General features: G+C 45.2%; 2 protein-coding genes and 1 long non-coding RNA gene across 4 annotated transcripts in view; 2 read left to right on the forward strand and 1 right to left on the reverse strand.

Moving 5' to 3' along the window:
- Nucleotides 1-4,854, reverse strand: part of LOC116424975 (uncharacterized) — a 233,233-nt gene extending 228,379 nt beyond the window's left edge. The window contains exon 1 of one of the 2 annotated variants that reach the window (XM_076369045.1): nucleotides 4,352-4,854. The gene's annotated coding sequence lies outside the window, so the exon portion shown is untranslated. The remainder of the gene's footprint in view (nucleotides 1-4,351) is intronic. The other variant, XM_076369044.1, reaches the window with a different exon arrangement.
- A 676-nt stretch (nucleotides 4,855-5,530) lies between these two features.
- On the forward strand, nucleotides 5,531-7,334 carry Dpit47 (DNA polymerase interacting tpr containing protein of 47kD). Its single transcript, XM_031972244.1, has 6 exons — nucleotides 5,531-5,977; nucleotides 6,066-6,237; nucleotides 6,316-6,508; nucleotides 6,592-6,872; nucleotides 6,953-7,117; nucleotides 7,205-7,334. Exons 1-6 carry the CDS (start codon nucleotides 5,707-5,709, stop codon nucleotides 7,287-7,289), a joined length of 1,167 nt encoding a protein of 388 aa, XP_031828104.1. The 5' UTR covers nucleotides 5,531-5,706; the 3' UTR covers nucleotides 7,290-7,334.
- A 242-nt stretch (nucleotides 7,335-7,576) lies between these two features.
- LOC116425052 (uncharacterized) lies at nucleotides 7,577-17,607 on the forward strand. The gene is made up of 4 exons (XR_012999013.1): nucleotides 7,577-7,902; nucleotides 15,710-16,099; nucleotides 16,390-17,350; nucleotides 17,463-17,607. It is a non-coding gene; the product is annotated as an uncharacterized LOC116425052 (long non-coding RNA).
- Nucleotides 17,608-17,627: the final 20 nt, after the last annotated feature.

The raw sequence follows: 17,627 nt of genomic DNA on the forward strand, positions 1-17,627 counted from the left end.
GAGCGTGCTGAAGAGAGACAGTGAAAGCGACAGAGAGAGAGAGAGAGAGAGAGAAAGAGAGCTGGGAGACGGGGAGTACACGCAATCAACGTCAGAAGAATTTTACGAGAGGTTCGTCAAATACTGTCGGGACAGGGACCGTCATCTCCAGCTCGTTTCGTCACCCCGAACAAAGTGCTTCGTATACATCGATCGATAACCGCTGGTCTTTTCATTAGCAGCTTTTCGGCCAATATTTGCTTTCGAGTCCTCCTACTCGAGCCGGGAAATAATACGGCTGGTAACCGTTAAATCCTCGCGACCTTGGTACCATTCGCGAGCGTTTAGTCCATCGCAACATCGCCCGCAAGAGCGACCAGCGGGGAAGGAGCATTAAAAATCGATACTTTTTATGATCTCTTTGAGACATTTTATCAAACAGGTTCTTTTTAAAGGTATTTTTAAACAGCCTGTAAACATCTAACGAAGCTGATCAAATGTTATCGCGGATAAGAATGATGAACACGGGGAACACTTCTGAATCAAGTTAACACTAAAACTACCGAGCTAAATTGACTTCTCGAAATTCCTGCATAGGAACTTCAAAAATTCATCTATCCAGACATTAATTGACTTGTAATTCAGTTTTCCTATTTCTAAATCAATTTTCTTAATATCTCGCAGAACTGTCATCCTTTTAACCAGATAAGTGTGGAATTTAGTTTGAAAAATCTCTCATTGCGCGCAATAAAATCAAATAATGGAGTGTGTACACGAACTAAAGCGAAACGAAGAAGAATTACACGTTTGTCTCAAAAAATGAATAATCCATCGTTGAAAAAGTTAGCACCATTAAGAGTTTTAAGATGACGTGTATACTCGTCAAACACAGTTAACTGGTTAATAATTGCAAAATTAAGGAACCAGAAATAGGTAATTTTGAACCGTCCGGTAGATCTAGTGTTAACGGAGTCGAAATTTGGGGAAGCATATTTTTCCAGGTGACCTTGAAAGACTCGTGACCATTTAACGGTACCCAACAGTATGTATATTCAGCAGTTTCCGCTCCAAATGGGATTTTAACCTAGACCATTTGCTGGGAACACTCGTGTAATTCGACTAACGCTCTACCTTTTCAATTCGAGGCGGCCGGGATTACGGGCGGACAAAAAAATTCTCCCACAGTAAGCTGAGTAGTGTGAATTGACAGAGGCGCTGCACAAAGTGGGAATTATCCTCAGTCCCTGACAGAACGGGCACTCGAGTCCGTCGCACGCAACCGGAATTCCAGTTAATGATTGTTGCATGCGGCCCGGTTAATTGTTACGTAATCGAACCGCGGAGCTATTAATCCGTCACGGGAGCCGAAAGGGGGATCCACCTATTCGAACGACGTTGTATCTCGAATTTCGAATTCGCGTTTATTTCTCAAGTTATCCCGTTCTGTCCGGTTACGACCGCGATTTCCATCGATACGATGATACCACCGTGCACCGTGAAACTGGACGAATATCGGACACGATCGAAACGCGCCGACTGCCAGCGAAGATACATGTTTTGTCAGCAACACGTGCAAACGCTCTACTTTCGGCCCGTTACGAGTGTTGCGCATTACAGCCAAGTATCCGCATGGAATCAGATCGCGGCGAGCGCGACGATCATCCCGTTACATTTTCCACCGTACCGGGTACTATTATACCGGAATCTAGTGATAAACATTCAACAGTCACCGCCGCGTTTTCAATCAATCTGATTAACCCTTTGCACTCGGGACGTGGCTCTCAGTCGACACTTGATTCGGTAGAGTGAAACTGTAAAATTTAATGTTTAACGCTTTGAACTTGAGAGGTGACTGTCAGTCGCCATTCGGTTTGATATAATATTATAAAGTATTACAGGCAATATTCCGTGTAATCCGTAAACATGAGTATAGAAACAATAACTTTGTTTCTTAACATATATATGTTCTATCGTTCAGTTCGTCTTAAAGAATATTGTCTAGAACTCAGTGGAAAATATTCAATATTTCTAGTTAAATTCTAGTTAAAGAGGCTTCTAGTCGCCAGATGATTTGATACAGGAAAATTATAAATTTTGGTATTTACCATTAACCCCTTGGTGAACAATGACGAGTGAAACGGATGAAGAGTTCTAGACTAATTTAACAAGAATCAATGTGGTTCATTATACACGGATCAAAGCAAACAACTATTTTCCTATTATCAATGTATTATCTTTAAATGAAATTTCCACTTGAAGTGCAATGGACAATTCTGTTGCATTTCTTCCAAATTGTTGATAGTAAAATGTTACATGTGATTTCTTGATAAATTTATTTTAAAGAATCTTGTCTACGTCTAACTAGAAAGGATTGAATATTTCAAGCGAAAAACTTTCGAGTGCAAGGAGTTAACACGTTCCGTGCCACGGAAATTTTGGTTATATTTTGCTTATGAAATGTACTGATTTTTTAAATAAAATATGAACCACTTGCGCCGTGGTTTCCTTCTCAATTACGCTCAACGGAGACATTTTAGTGTACCCAATTAATTAGAAAAACAGAAAGATTCTACATTTGTTCTGTCAGTGAGGCAGACGTCACTATTTGAAACGAACTAATGAGAAACCTACGTCAATTAACATTACAACTACCGAGCAGTTAAATTGTCTTTTCCAAATTGTTCTGTAGAAACCTGAACAGTGCAATTATTGAGACTTCAGTTGGTTTGAAATTCAGTTTTTGTATTGCTAAACTTTTTCAGAGAAGCGTCAGTCGTCTGTTGAATAACTAGAAAAAATGAAATCAGTGATGGGTCACTTTTGACCCATCCAGTAGTTCTAGTGTTAACAGACAAAGCTATTTTATAGAAACATTTCACATATCGACGCGTTATACAAAAGTTAATATTATATACAACACTTTGTAATTTAATTACATCAAATCATATGGTGACCAAGAGTCACCTCTCGAGTGCAAGGGGTTGACCCCTTGACCTATGATTTCTTTCTCAACTCTGATACGGCTACTTTCTCATTAATAATTTATTGGAAAAAGAGAAAAATTCTAAGCATTACGCCTGTATTTCCTTTTAAGTATAATAGCTAATTACAATAGAATAATATTTACTTCGAATTCGAATGAACCGAGTAATATATATTTGTCGAATCACGTTGAAAATCTTCACTACGAGACTCACTCGTAGTTATAGGACAAGGGGTTAATCATTCTCGAGCGATAAATCCCGAGATGCATTCAAACACGAAGGAAAGCTCAAACCGCGTCTCTCCCTCGTGTTTATAGGTTAAGTCAACGGCGTTGAATTTTTAAACGATGCAACCCGCGCATGCATGTTTGTATAACAACCAGCTCTCGCGTTACACACAAAAAAAAAGAAGTAAAAAACGCGGAATATTTCTGTTGGCAAAAAGTCGGAAAAATACTGGTGACACCTGTTACCCTCCCGCGATGCATTTTTTTTCATCACGTATTAATACCGCCATTAAGCCCGGCCGAGAAGGCTGTTCGCGTGCCCGCGAACATTTATTTTTTCAGAACGCGTCGAGTACACTCGCTCGTAAAGAATACGCCCATCCACGGTGATCGCGGTGCACGGGAACACACCGATGTCGCCTTATCGACGCGAGGCGTCGAGCATTCGATTGTCTGCGACGGGGAACCGCGGATAATAAGGAAACGAAGGTGACAACGGGCATTAAGACGAATAGGCGTTCAACGAACGCGGGTTCGGTCACCATGGAAACCGTAATTTATCATTTGGTCCGGTGACGCCGCGTGAACGGTCGAAGCGCACCGCCGGCGAAAAAATGTGATGGGGAGGAGGAGGGGAAGCAATGGGATTGTTCAAGTGCCACGGGTCCGGAGTAGCGGCGGAGAATATTTAATAACAATAAACTATCACGGGAAGGGTGGTGCGACATCTTTTGCAGCGTGGCGGTAGATCTTCCGAAATTGATCGTGCTTCGCAACGCGCATACTCTCATTACTACCTGCATATGACAATAAATGGACTTTTCCCTCATGGGATGGTTGTCCATGTGCGAAAAGGTCGCCGAGCTGAAGGCCGTCACGGACACCTTACGCGCGGGTGATAAGAATTCTAGAAAAAGTACGGCCGCGTGCTGTCCGTGCACGATGACAACCGACAATTGTTTTTCTACGATGGGAAAGAGCCAGCAGCCTAGGGTGCGTCTAGTCATAGACGAAACGCGTCGATAGATAATCGGTTAGGGGGACGAGAGGACGACCGCGGTTGTAAATACACAGAGACGCACCACACATAACGTAGACCCAGCTGTAACACAGGATCGTCCTGCGTGAAACGCGAGCACGATTTCGTTCAAGTGTACTCACCGTTGCGACGGTTCGTTTGTCAGGAGGGTAGAATCCAAAAATGTGAGACGAACAAGCGATATATCCAGAGTAGACGAGGATTCCTGTTGACCGGCACACTACGATACACGCTCGACAATGGCTGTTGTGGCACACATTTAAGTACACTGATGCACTAGCTGGAGATGTACACGCACTCTTCCTCACTGGCGAGGGATAGAAAGCCCACGATCCTCGACGGCGAAGCGGACAGTTCAACACGCGCGAATCAAATTTCACTGATCGTAGCCGGCCGATAAATCGTCCCGTGATTCGTGAGCGTCTCGATTAAAGGACCCGAAACCGCCTCCGCCGCTATCCCAGGCCCACGGTGGCCATTACACTCGTCGCCGCGACGAGAGAGCGTGTTTTCCTTTTTTCCAAGGGGACCAACAACTCGCCCGCTACGAGGCCGTGGAAGCGACTGTTCTCGGGAGATTCGCGGTGCGGTCTCATCGACCAATCGTGGACCAGCTTTCACCGAGCGCCATCTTGCCTAGCCGACGCACAAAGGGGCCAAAACCCGAATGTTTGCGTAAACGTCCGAACCTTAGCCACCCCTACCCGATCGACGTATCCTCCTCTGGCTTTTCTCATCCCTAACTTTCAATACAGATTTTATTGTGAGGATTACCCCCATACCCTATTTTCTTCGCACCCCACGGAAACTAATTCGAAACTAAGAATTGTATCATCGGTAGGAAATTCTTAGCGTTCCCTCGGTAATGTTATTTCATATTTTTTGAAAGGGACACGAACGGGGATTTTAATTGTTAATAATTGTTTCGATGTCGAGCAGAAAACATTTGAAATGTAAATTTTAGATTAATTTATTTTTCATGAATATTATTTTTATTCTTGAATACAATTACTAAATACATTCTTTTTGCGTTTACCTGTGATTTTTTGTGATTGTTTTATCAAAATTTTTGATTTATTTCATGAACGTTTTAAAAATATTTTCACTTTAAAATTCGTTTACTGATTCTCTTAGCGCTTTTTCGAATTAGATATTTAGTAATATTGATAAAGAGGAATAGTATTACTACAATATAATTGTCAAAAATTTGTTTAAAAAATACGATTACTCAAAATTCTTTATGACAATACAAATGATGCCATCTCTTGTGCAGTAACAAAAGTATACTCTGTCGGTAATAGATAATAAGGTCAAGCAACGCATTGTTTCACGTGAAACTTTGGAGGTTATGTTTTCCGAGTCAAGTTATTTTTAATGCTATACTTGCAAATACTACATACTTTCCTAAGTGTTTCTTCATTAGTGATTGAATCAAGTTTGCTTTCATTTATCCTCGAGTTCGAAGAATCGCGTGACAATGGAAGATAAGAGTGAAAAAGCGCATAAAATCTGGACCGATGAAGAACGGTTAGAACTTGCTTCGAAATTGGATGCTGAATTAGATGAATATATAAATAATTTAGAAAAGAAAAGTTATACAGAAGGATGGCCGGAAGACCGATGGGAAGAAGAAATGGAAAAACATCCTTTCTTCATGAAGAAACCACCAGAGCCTGGCGAGGAACTTTCCCCACTAATGGAAGGGTTACAACAACTCAAATATGGGGAAGATGAAAATACACCAGAGGGTTCGAATTCATTTGTTATTGTTTACCTATTTATTTCATTGGATTATACTTATGCAGTCATGCCTATAGTATCATATTTCTCTTATAGAATTAGCAAATAATTATAAAGAAGATGGAAACTTTAATTACAAATACAAAAAATATCGGTTAGCGATATTAAGTTATACAGAAGGAATAAGGACTAAATGTAAGGATAATGATTTAATGGCTCAACTTTATAACAATAGGGCTGCTTCACATTTCATGTTAAAAAACTTTCGGTATATGCCAGTAATTAAATGTACAATATTATTTGTCGTGACTTTATTAATTTTATTATAATTCAATATAAATTATAGGTCTAGTTTAAATGATTCAAAGCATGCTTTAAAATTAAAACCAAATTACCCAAAGGCATTGAATAGGGCTGCCACATGTTGCTTTCATGTTAAAGACTATGATCAATGTATTAACCTATGTGATCAATTCCTCGATCATTCTCCAACTGACAAGACAATTTTAAGTTTGAAGTCACAGGCAGTGACTGCAAGGGTACAGATGCATTTATATAATAAAACCTGTGAAAGTATTCGATAAATAACAACATTAAGAGTTATCACATTTAATATGTATAGGAACGTTCAAAAAGAGACCAAAGGAAACAAGATAGATTAGAGAAGAAATTAAATAAAGAAGAGGAGGAGCTAATAAACATTATCAAAAGTAAAGGCATTAACTTAGAATTGATTAATGAGAAAAAGAATCTCGAGTTAAAAGATTTAGAACCCCAAGTACCACAAATTGCTCAGAGTAGAGTTCATTTGGATTCAGAAAATAAACTTATTTGGCCAGTAATGATTTTATATCCGGAGACATACCAAACAGATTTCATACAAAACTTCCATGAAGACACACCGTATGTTTCCCTTAGTACAATTATTCCTCAAAAACATAAAATTAAGGAAACATATTTATCAAATTAATTTTTTCGTTCAGATTAATAGAACAGTTAGAGCAACTATTTAGTGAACCTCCAGAATGGGATACAGAGAAACGTTACACCCTTCAGAATATTAATGTTTATTTTGAGGGAAAAGATAAATGTTCTGTCCATAAAGTAAACACTCAACATTCTCTGGGAAAAATATTACAGAACGAACGGTGAGTACAAACAGTGAAACAAAGAAAACAACCCTTACGTCGTAAAAAGGAATTTTTCAAAATATAAATTAACAAACAAATTTTCAGATTTATTGTTCGCGGGGGAACCCCGGCATTTCTTGTCCTCGTTAAATCTAGCGAAGCGGAGAAGCGATTTTTAGCCAATTACTAAACAATTTTGTACATAAATCACAAATAAACTTCTAAAAAATTCTCCCACACATGTCTCTCTTAATTCTCGTATTATCATGATCCGTCGAAGCAGATAATAAATTCTAAAAATCTCCTCATACTTGAAACCGGAAACAAGAAGAAATTGAATATACAGGACCGTGTAGTAATCACATAAACACGAACTTTTTATCACGGGCCTGGTTGGACGTCTCCCGGAGTAAGTCCCATTTGGCGACCTGTGGAAGGGATCGCTAAAAAGAAAAGAGATCACGGAATCACCGAGAGGTGGTGCCACCTGCAACACCTGCCGGAGCCAGGTGGGCATAAAGAGTCAGGGCCTCAGTCAGAAATTCAGTTCAAGAGACGCTCTAGAACGTGTGGATACGTCCGGACGCGATTATTCGCGGATATCGTTGGTACGTTGTGCGTCGAACGGTGAACGACAAAAGTGTTTGTGCGCCAGAGATACGGATCGGGTGCCATCCGTGGATCGCTTCTTTGGCCGTGGATGCTGAAGGTCACTCGGTTCAAGTTTGAATTGAGAAACAAGGGGACCTCTGCGGCGTGGGAGAGAAGCGGAACGGGACGCAAACGATGCCAAAGCAATGCAGGCAATATATATTTACCTCTTTATCATTCTTCTCCGCATTGGCAACATCCTTCGTCAATTAGCAGTATCTTCTTAACGGTCAACATATTACAGTATATAAGTCACGCGATCCGAGATCCCAGGAGCGTTCCTACCCGTGGCTTAAAGGTGTGTACGTATAATCGTAGATTATTCAAGCTCAATCCGGTGCTAATTTCTCGGAACGAAACGGAAGTCCGTTGAATTACTTAATCGCACGTATCTAGGATCAGTTCCTTGTTTTCCGTTTCTCTCCTTCTCCCTTGAATTCAGAAACGATTACAGGTCACACGAATCTACCTTTACCGTACCATGAAATTCAAATTAATCGGTAACAACGATGAAACGAAGACGATCGTGACTATAGTTTCTGTCGATCCCCGGAATGATCGACTGATGCGTATGGACATATTGTGACCCACGCAGTATCGCGAGATCGATAAAAATCGCACGCATCCGGGTCTAGCAGTTTCGCTAAAAAAAAAAAAAAACAAAAAGGAAGAGAAAAGAAAGGGCACGGACCCACGGATGACCGAATAGAAAATAAAGAAGTGCGTGCATGAAGTGAATCAGTGTCGGATGCGCTACAACTGACGTGATGTTATTAGTACATACCGATGAGACAATGGCGCGCGTTAAATTATTCATGAGGTCATTGTTGCATCGTAACGCGCGGATTCGAGCGTCCAGCGGAGTTTCAGGTGTGATGAAACCGGTGGCCGTTTCACTCTGTCCCTCTACCGGTCCGTTCGAAATTGCCCCGTGATCGTCGTGTCGCGCTGCCATTAATTGAATATCTTCCGACTAACGAAAAAGCACCAAACCGCCGCCGCTGCCGCCGTGGCATTAATAACACGCCCTCGGCCGTTTCACACGGCACGGAAGCGACCCGTGCGAAAAAAATTTTATAATCCAATTATTCCCGGACGAGCCGCAAGAAAATAATACGTTTCTTGCCTACGCCGTTCAGACTCTTCCTGCCTTTCTCCCATCTCCCCCACTCCGTTTCTTTTATTTTCATCTTGGCAGAATGCTTGTCCACCGACAAATCGATCTCATCCGGCCGCGATAAGAAGGAGATTGCCGGGCACAACCGATCCCGTTTCGAATCACAGATCGATACTCTAACCTCCGAGCGACCGACTCTCCGGTAACGATTCGGAGTTCGGTGACGGGTCAATTGTGACCCAGCCTGAAATACAAGTACATTTTTTTACATTACCAACAGATGCGTTTGAACAATATTAACCGTTTGCACTCGGAAGTTTCTCACTAGAAATGTTTAACATTTTTGGAAGAGAAATCAGAAATACATCGAGGAACTATTTTATCCCAATGTTTCACGTATCAAGGCACTATAGGAAGTTCAACGTTAAATATCAGATTTTATGGTTTTAAAGTCAAATCAAATGACTAAGAGTCGCCATCCGGTTAACATCGAGTAACAAGGATTTAAGAAAGAACGCGAGTTTACGAGGCATATGTTTTTCGTTACTCGTCAATGTTTGTACATGATTCGTCAGTTTTTTGAATGTTAAACATAAAATTCTCAGGAATATATAAACCTCTAATCGTTATCTCCTAATTATTTAGGAGCAAAGTATTCTATAACGTTGATGCTATAAAGTGTAGAGCATGCAATGACTTCCCGTAGTCTCTCCATCTGCCTGTACGTCATCGAGCACGATGCTAGAATACCGGGTACGGTCCACGCGATAAAGGCTCGCGGTCGGACCCGACCGGCGAGCACTTATCCGGGGCGAGCGCTGCGCCAATTCCGAACGTGTACCCGTCGTAACTAATCAAGGGACGTCTCAATCCCACCGGTGGCCGGAAGATAAGAAAATCTATAGCGTCGTACCGTTCTCCTAGCGTTCTCCGTACCTACGTGCTCGCGCGAACCCGACCCAGAACCGGCCGGGTCGGAGCGCTATCGTTCCTAATCCGGGGGCAGTGGCACGTTCAAGGTTTAATCTTGGGCGGGACTCTTCTAACGTACCAAATATATTTTTAACGCAAACTCGATGTAATTTCCTGGGTGACGATATCAAAACTGATGCAATCTCATTAGAAACAAATTCTTGTCGAGTGCACTAAGATGATTTTAATTTCCATTCAGTTTAAACGACTATGAGAAACACCTGCAATAAGAAACCTCATACAATTCTTAACCCACCTTAACTGGGTCACTTTTGACCCACGTTGTTAACAGTAAATAAGTCAAACAATATCGTGTTAGACTCGTGAGCCACTTAATTCCGAGTCTAAATGAATCATTCTTTTGTTACCAATTATAGTTTAAACATAGACAGAATATAAGCATACTTGATTCTTTTCCCAACGAACTATAAACGAGGATTTAGTTACATATAGTTGCGAAAGAAATCGCAGTGCAGAGGGTTAATTAGGAGGAGATTTTTAGAGGGTTTCTTGGTTTTTGAGTCGTGTCCCTGTCTATACGTAGAAATCGTTGACGGTACTCGAACCCGGCGACGCCCGCAAACTTTGTTAGCTACGAAGTCGCGGTTTCGCGGGGTCTAGTGGACAGGAACAAGCGCGAACAGAGAGGCCGGCGGTGGTCGGCGAGCGGCTGGGAGACGGGGGACGGTTACGTGGCCTAGTTTCTCTGGCCATGGTGGACCACGATGCATCTTTGTTCCGATGCCCCGAAGCGAACGGCTCGAGCGTGCGCGCGGGCACGCGGCCGTGTATGTCGAAAGAATTGCGTCAGTCCGTGCCGCGGCGGAAAAATCCGCGTGTACCGAACCGGTTGTAACGACGAGTCAATCCGTCGATCGGGAATGGCAGGGTGGGGAAAAAATATCCTCCGAGATATCAGGCGCGCGTCGAGATGGCATCGCGTTACCTCACAGTCACACGTTGGGACCGTTGGCCTCGCTGCCGGCCGACCGACAACCGGCGAGAGGAGAAATTCTTTCGGAACGAGGACCGGGTTGCGAGGACTACGAAAATCGACGAGTAAAAAGAAACAACGCGAGCGTTGAAGTTAGAAACTGTGTTCCCTTCGCGAACATTGTCGTACCAGCAACGACGATACGGACGTAATGTTCATTTCGAAAGATGAAAGACGATCGCTGGCACGTCCGAGCGTACGTTTAGCGAACTTTCTTCTTCCACCCGAGAAACTCGGCGTTTGCGTTTGCAGCGTTTCACGAAAAAATCCGCGGCGCTTCGACGCGTGAAATTCTGCAGCGTGGATTACAGTTTGCAGCCAGTTGTAACAGTTTGTATCCAGTTTCGCGAGCACTCGGGATCGAGGGTTTATTTTGATAATTCATTCGTTCCCTGTTCGCGCTTCCTTCGGCCACGCCGATACCACGGTTTTCCCGGAGCGGAATTTTCCGGCAGAAGTAACGCGACATTTTTGGAACGGGTGATTGAAGTACCTCTCTTTTTTTTTTTTACACGCCGCGATTGAAGTACACTTTGCGCTCGCCCGCACTTTTCCATTTGTATTTTCCTGGGAAAAATGAAAAACGCCGCCTAACACACAGACGGGAACGTTCCTGGGGAATTGCACGTGCCCCACGGCGAACGAATTTTTAATTCCCCGTGAAAAAGGAAGATGAAAGTGTTACGCGACACGAACCACCTTTCGGTCCGTGAACTTTGGATCGTGGACCGTCGACCTGGCCGCGATCGTGGGGTCTACCGCGACCCGCGAGCAATCATCCCGCGTGTAACTACAATTTCTAATCGACTCGTACGAGCTCCACTCTCATTTTATTCATTACCACATCTTCGTTCGCAGTCATATGACCCACATACGGATTACGGCTGCCGGTGGCCATTTTGAAACCAGCGGTAACGCGTAGACTCTAAAAGGACGTCGCCTTTTATCGCTATCGTAAAACCCTCATTGTTTCTCTGTAGCCTCGGGTTCGGATGCCTAAACGCGCTCAGGACTAAAGTTTTAGCGTCAAAGCTACTCGAGTAACGTTCACCGTATATAAATAACGACGCGCAGAACTTTGACGCTGATCCTCATGGAGTCCAAATTACGATTCGGAGGTGGTGAGATTTTTTCCGAAACGCGTTCCCTTCCTTCGCTACGAGGTTAGTTCGCAGACGAGTCAGCGAAATCGAGTTATTCCCTTCGTTTCCTCTCAGAAATTCAGTCGCGTGTCGTCGCGTCAATGTATCATTGCCAAAAAGCTGTACCCTCTAAACTCAGCCTACGAGTCATTGTCGATGTCATTCTTCAACCCGTTTGGAATTCTATAGCTTCGTAACGTTCAAAAAGTAGCACTATCACCAAATTTGGAGCAACCTCCCATATTCCTAACAGACTTGAATCCTTCAGACATCATAGACCGATAAGCTTTATTCCTCATTGCTTCTTGCAGTCAGTCTATTCTCTGCATAAACAATCTCTAAGAATGAGCATGTACAATTTTGGTTGTAAAAGTCCAATAAATATGCTATCTAGGAGGTTTTTTCCCTCCGTTCCGCTATATTCCTCTTTTTTCGCTGAATCCGTTGTTTCCCCGTGTTGTCTCGTGACCACGATCGAAACGTCGACGCTGGATGCAGGGCATGCGGGCAGCGTGACAATAGAATTACCTTCGGAACGCGTTCCATCTAGCACGAGCCAGGCCGGGATTCGGATCGGCGGCGACTCTCTCTCCAGTTTCTCCATTTTTCCGCCTTCCGTTCGCCACGGCTCTTTCCTCTCGGTGAACCGATGACGCCCCGCGGTTATGCGTGCACAGTCGCGCCGCGCGGCTCTCGATCTAACGGCATCCGCTCGACCCCGTCATCCCGTTTCCCCCACGGTTACGCGCATTCCTGCCTTCGCTCCTCGCTCTTGCCTTCTAGATTCGTAACAGGATCGCGCCGGCCGCTGGTCATCGTCTCCGCCATTTTTTCGGTATCGAGTTCCCTCGACGCGCGACTTTCGATCGGTCGCCTTCCCCTTCGGTCGTTGTTGTTTTTCGGATTAGCCGGGGGAGAGCAGCGAACTTCGTCTTAACGGAGAGCTCGGAGTTCTTCCTTGTAAATGTTAATTAGGAGAAAGGATTACTGAGCGGCCGTGAAACGTGGCTAAACGAATTCGCTCGTAATGCACTGCGTCTAGGAATTATGGAGTTGTTCCGAATCGAAGTCGAATTCCAGCCGAACCCGCCGATTATCCGAGACGAACATTCGAATTCCTCTTGTTGGATTCTGGAGGAGATTCATGTCCAAGATCTAGGCCTAGAGACCGAAGCTTATCTTCCGATCGATGAGCCGAGCAACCATGTTCAAGATCCTCGTAGTCCAAGCGTAGTTCTTTAGATCAGAGCTCGGAACTCGGATTCTTGGATTAACTTAAGAGTCTTAGCCTTGAATTAAGGCTTTAGGTTTAAACGGGTCTTAGGCTTTGCTCCCGAAGAGTTCAATTTCCTTTCGAATTCTGGTCGGGCGGCTTCGATTAATATTCTAAGCGCATTCCATTCGATCCCGAGTAAATCCCGCGTTACACGGGTTCAGCTGTGATTTGGATTTCTCAATTTTTCTAGTTTAATTGAAGGATGCGCGATTGCATAATGAATATTCAACGTAGCGTGTTCTCTCTCTCCCGCTCGGAGAAATTAACTTCGTCACCGATTGAACTACCGGTGAAACGAGAACTCCAATCGAGGATATACTAATCGAGATAAGGACATTACGTATTACAAGTGTCGAGTATATCTAGTGGCACTCGCGTGCCTCTTCGATTTTCTTTTTGCTCCCCGTCGATGGAAAGGGAAACGCCCGTGTGCCAATTAATTTCATCGGAGACGGTATCACTTATAGTACGCCGTTCCGAGATAAATCCCATCAGCGACCGTTATCGTTCGCCATTAACATAACTGGTACCGACGCCGAATGCCTCGGCGTCAAGGTTCCGATTATGAAAATCGACGATCGGCCGCGTACCCGCGTAACCCGCCCGTCCCGAGGCGGGGCGACGATTGTTCTCCCCCCCGTCCCCCGATTACACGACTATTACTTTTTAAAGCGCCGCTGCCTCGACTTTTTATCGTCTGTTAAAGGGTCCGGCCGTTCGGACGTTACGAGTTCTGTAAATTTCGAACACGAGCGTTTGAACGACAGTCGCGACGCGTGTGGGATTGTTGTACGACATCGAGTTTCACCGCGGTACCGATTCCGTCATAAAATCTGTCTTGCCGCAGGTCTGGCTCGGGTCTACAGGTTGAAATAAAATACACCCACTCGCCGCGATAAAACGTGAAAGTTATACAACTTCGGGGAAATCTCTCGTCCCTGCTTTCTTTCTTTAATAAAACATGATTTTCCCATCGCTTTGAATGTTTGTATGGCTCTGAGACTGATTCGAGGCGTTCTTTTGTCGTGGCAGTCGATTCGACTCGGTTTTCGTCAGCCCTGTAAGAGCAATGTTCGATTCGCGTGTAATATTTAATTACTAGCTTTCTCGTGAGATAGATTTAGTGAATTTCATGCGTTCGATTTGTTATAATTGTATGCCACTTGGATGCAAACCAATTTTTGCACATTGATTTACAAAACTTGCGGTCAGATAAAAATTTAACTCATTCGGAGTACATTCGAATGAAAATCTTAGATAAGCAGAGCTTTTATTATTCCGACTTCTAGGCTGCAGTTTGTCTTATTAGGGTTAAATTGAAATAAAAACCTCAAGTCCGGCTAGATAAATCTTTGTCACACTCACTGCTGGACTATTAAGATCGCGATAAATCTAATAACCCTGATCAGCGTTGAGATTTGATAAATCACGATGCGAATGGGGCCCCTACGGTCCCCGATCGATTGCCCGAGCCAGTGCGATTCCACGGGCAAATGGAAACGCACGGTAACCGTGGAATAATTTAAGCGATTTATAAAAAGCACGGCGGCCGCGTAACACGTGGACGCGTGAATGCAATATATTACGACGGTGCAATTGCCGTTCCAGTTACGTCAAGAATGCTACTCGACCGCGTTATTCATGAATACCAACGCGAACTCATTTCGGAAACATTGACGAATAACTTCGAGGAGGGGCGAAAGCAGGGGAATCGATTAACATCGGCACGTGGATTTCCTATTTTTCCAAGTAAGGTCAGCTTTCTCGCGCGCGACTCGTTTGCTCGTTGAAATATATTAATGTTAATCATGTAAAACCCTTCCATTGTGATTCTTATTACAAACACAGAATTCTGATATTCCCCATCCCCAGCGAACATTGTATTTTCCGGGGGAATTCCGAGAAATAGAATCCCCAACCCGTAACCTCGAGATCAGATAATAAGAAATACGACAAGTTCTAAATAATACACCCGAAATCTTCGTCCTCGCCGAACACCCTTGAACAAGTCCAATAACACGGAGTCCATTTTCCTCGCCACAGGGTATTTTTCTCCCTCAAACTTCCGGCTGCACCCACGCGCCACCCCCCCGAGGAACTCTCGAGAATTTCATTCCTGCTCGCACAAAATCCCCGAAACCCGATCGCGAGAGCCGAAAGCAGCGAAACCTAACAAGAAGCTTTCACCTGTAAACGATTCCACCGGAAAACAAAGGAGACAAAAGCCACGGCTCAATCTTCAAACGCCGCGCGTCCCAGAACCGAAAACCGGGGAACCGGACGGGAAGGAGAACGAGCGAGAAAAAAGGAAGGAGAGGAAAATACCTTTCCCCGCTTTTTTTCCCTCCCGTATCAGTCGCCGCGGCCCATTGTCCTTAGATCTATCCCGTTTCCCGCGGCGTGGGGTGGAGGGCCGCGGTAGCCGGCGGTCGACTTACGTGCTGCGCATTGTTCGCAGTTGACAAAACGCGGAACGCCGGGAGGACGAAGAAAAGTGCACGCCGCGACGCCGCAGCCGACGAGGAATCTGGACTCCGAGCGGTGCCGCAGCTCTAGGAGAATCCCGGTGCATCGCGGGCACAAAATCTCGGGACGTCCGACACAATAACTTCCAGCGGCGACGACCGGGTCGAGGGAGGCCGTACCGAACGGGGTGAAAGAGGAACGGCCGGAGGTGGAGGAGGAGGAGGTGGTGGCGGTGTAGGAGACGGCGGAGGCGTGGAGGCGGAGGAGGAGGAAGAGGAAGAGGATACATGCCGTGACACAATTTCCGGCGTGTACGTGTGCTGTTCGCCGGCCGCAGATTCTGCAGTTTATTACAAATCGAAGAAACGGGGAGGACCGACCGGTACGCTGGCTCTCGCTCTAAGTTCAGCCAGCCCCCTAGTTTCAAGCTCCGCTGAGCCGATACCCGTCCCACCCCATCATCCTTCTTCCCCCGCGAAGCTGCCCGGCCACTCGAATCTTGAAAGGACCGGCCCACGGGATAATTCGTTACGGCTAAACGCTGAAAACGTTTAATTGATGCGGTCATTACACCGAGGACCAGCCCCGGGGGTGGGAGGGGTGCAGCGCGACGCACCGAATTTTCATTGGAGAGGAGAGGATTTCCTCAAGGGCTGTGCTTTCTTTTTGCAGGCGAGGGCGGTCGAGGAGCTACCCTGAGATAGCGGTAATTAAAAGGAACGGTGGAACGGGCGAGGGGGATCGGTGAACGGCGAGGGAGGCGGCCGAGGAGGCGGAGGATGGGCGAGAGCGCATGACGCAAAGGCGCGGGTCAGCTAACGTTAAGAATATTCATGAAAAAAACAGTGGAAAGCTTGCGCCCTAAAGGATCCCCTTTCTCATTCAAAACAGCGCGAAAGAAACACGAGGGCTGCCGTCGCTCTTGGATGCAAATAAACGCTGTCCCTCTACCGAACGCGCTCTCCGGTGACTGAAAAACTTTCCGACACGCGCGCGAGCCACGACTAATTAACGATTAGACGGGAGAGCACGGCAAAGGGGGACCCTCTTTCGCGGAGAAACCGAGCTCGTCTCGCGGGAACCGATCCGCGGACTTTTCCGTGAATTCTTCGATCCGCGATTCTATCGATCGAAGCCGATCGTTTCGGTACAGTGACTCTCGGGCCGCCGTTTCGTCGGGGACAAAGCGGTCCGCGAACGATCCAGGCCAGTGGGAGAACCGGTGAATCACCGGGACACGCTTCTCGCTGCTTTCGTTTTCGGCAAAAAGATCGTTCGAGGGGAGAGGGGTCGGGTGAAAGGGAACTCACCGCGGTAAATCATAATCGCGTCGACCTAGCGCATAGCTAATAGGAAACAGAGCTGAAATTTTTCGGGAAAAGGAGCGGCGAGAAGTGGCCGCCGTTCGGCGCATCTGTTACGTCACTTTGTCGGGAACAGGCTGCCGGGTTGCATAGATTATGATAATCGCCGGAATCCCTGGACGCTGATAGCGAACTCGGGCGATTCGAGCTGCTGATCGAATTCCAGATCCGCGTGCAATATAAGCCCCGCGTTCAAGAGTACCTCGGCTGTTCAGTGTGAATTGTTCCATCGACGCTGCAGCATTCGAAACTATTCGACAGCTTCAAAGGTATTTGAATCTACGGAGAACGTTAGACACTCGACAATCAAAACCCTTAAATCAGCATCGTATCAAAGGGACAGTCGAATCAGAGGGTAGCTATCCACCGGCTATTTTTCAGGAGGAAATTCGTCTCGAGTCTCGACGATCGGGGATTCCCCGGAAGTACCGGCTAATTGAATCTACGGAGGAAGTTAGGAACTCGATAGTCAAAAAGTTTGAGTCAACTTCGAAGTCGTTCCGAAGAAACCAGCGAGTTAGAGGGTAGCTATCCGCAGCTGTTTTT

This window comes from Nomia melanderi, chromosome 7 (genome assembly GCF_051020985.1).
Source record: "Nomia melanderi isolate GNS246 chromosome 7, iyNomMela1, whole genome shotgun sequence".
NCBI classification, from domain to species: domain Eukaryota; kingdom Metazoa; phylum Arthropoda; class Insecta; order Hymenoptera; family Halictidae; genus Nomia; species Nomia melanderi.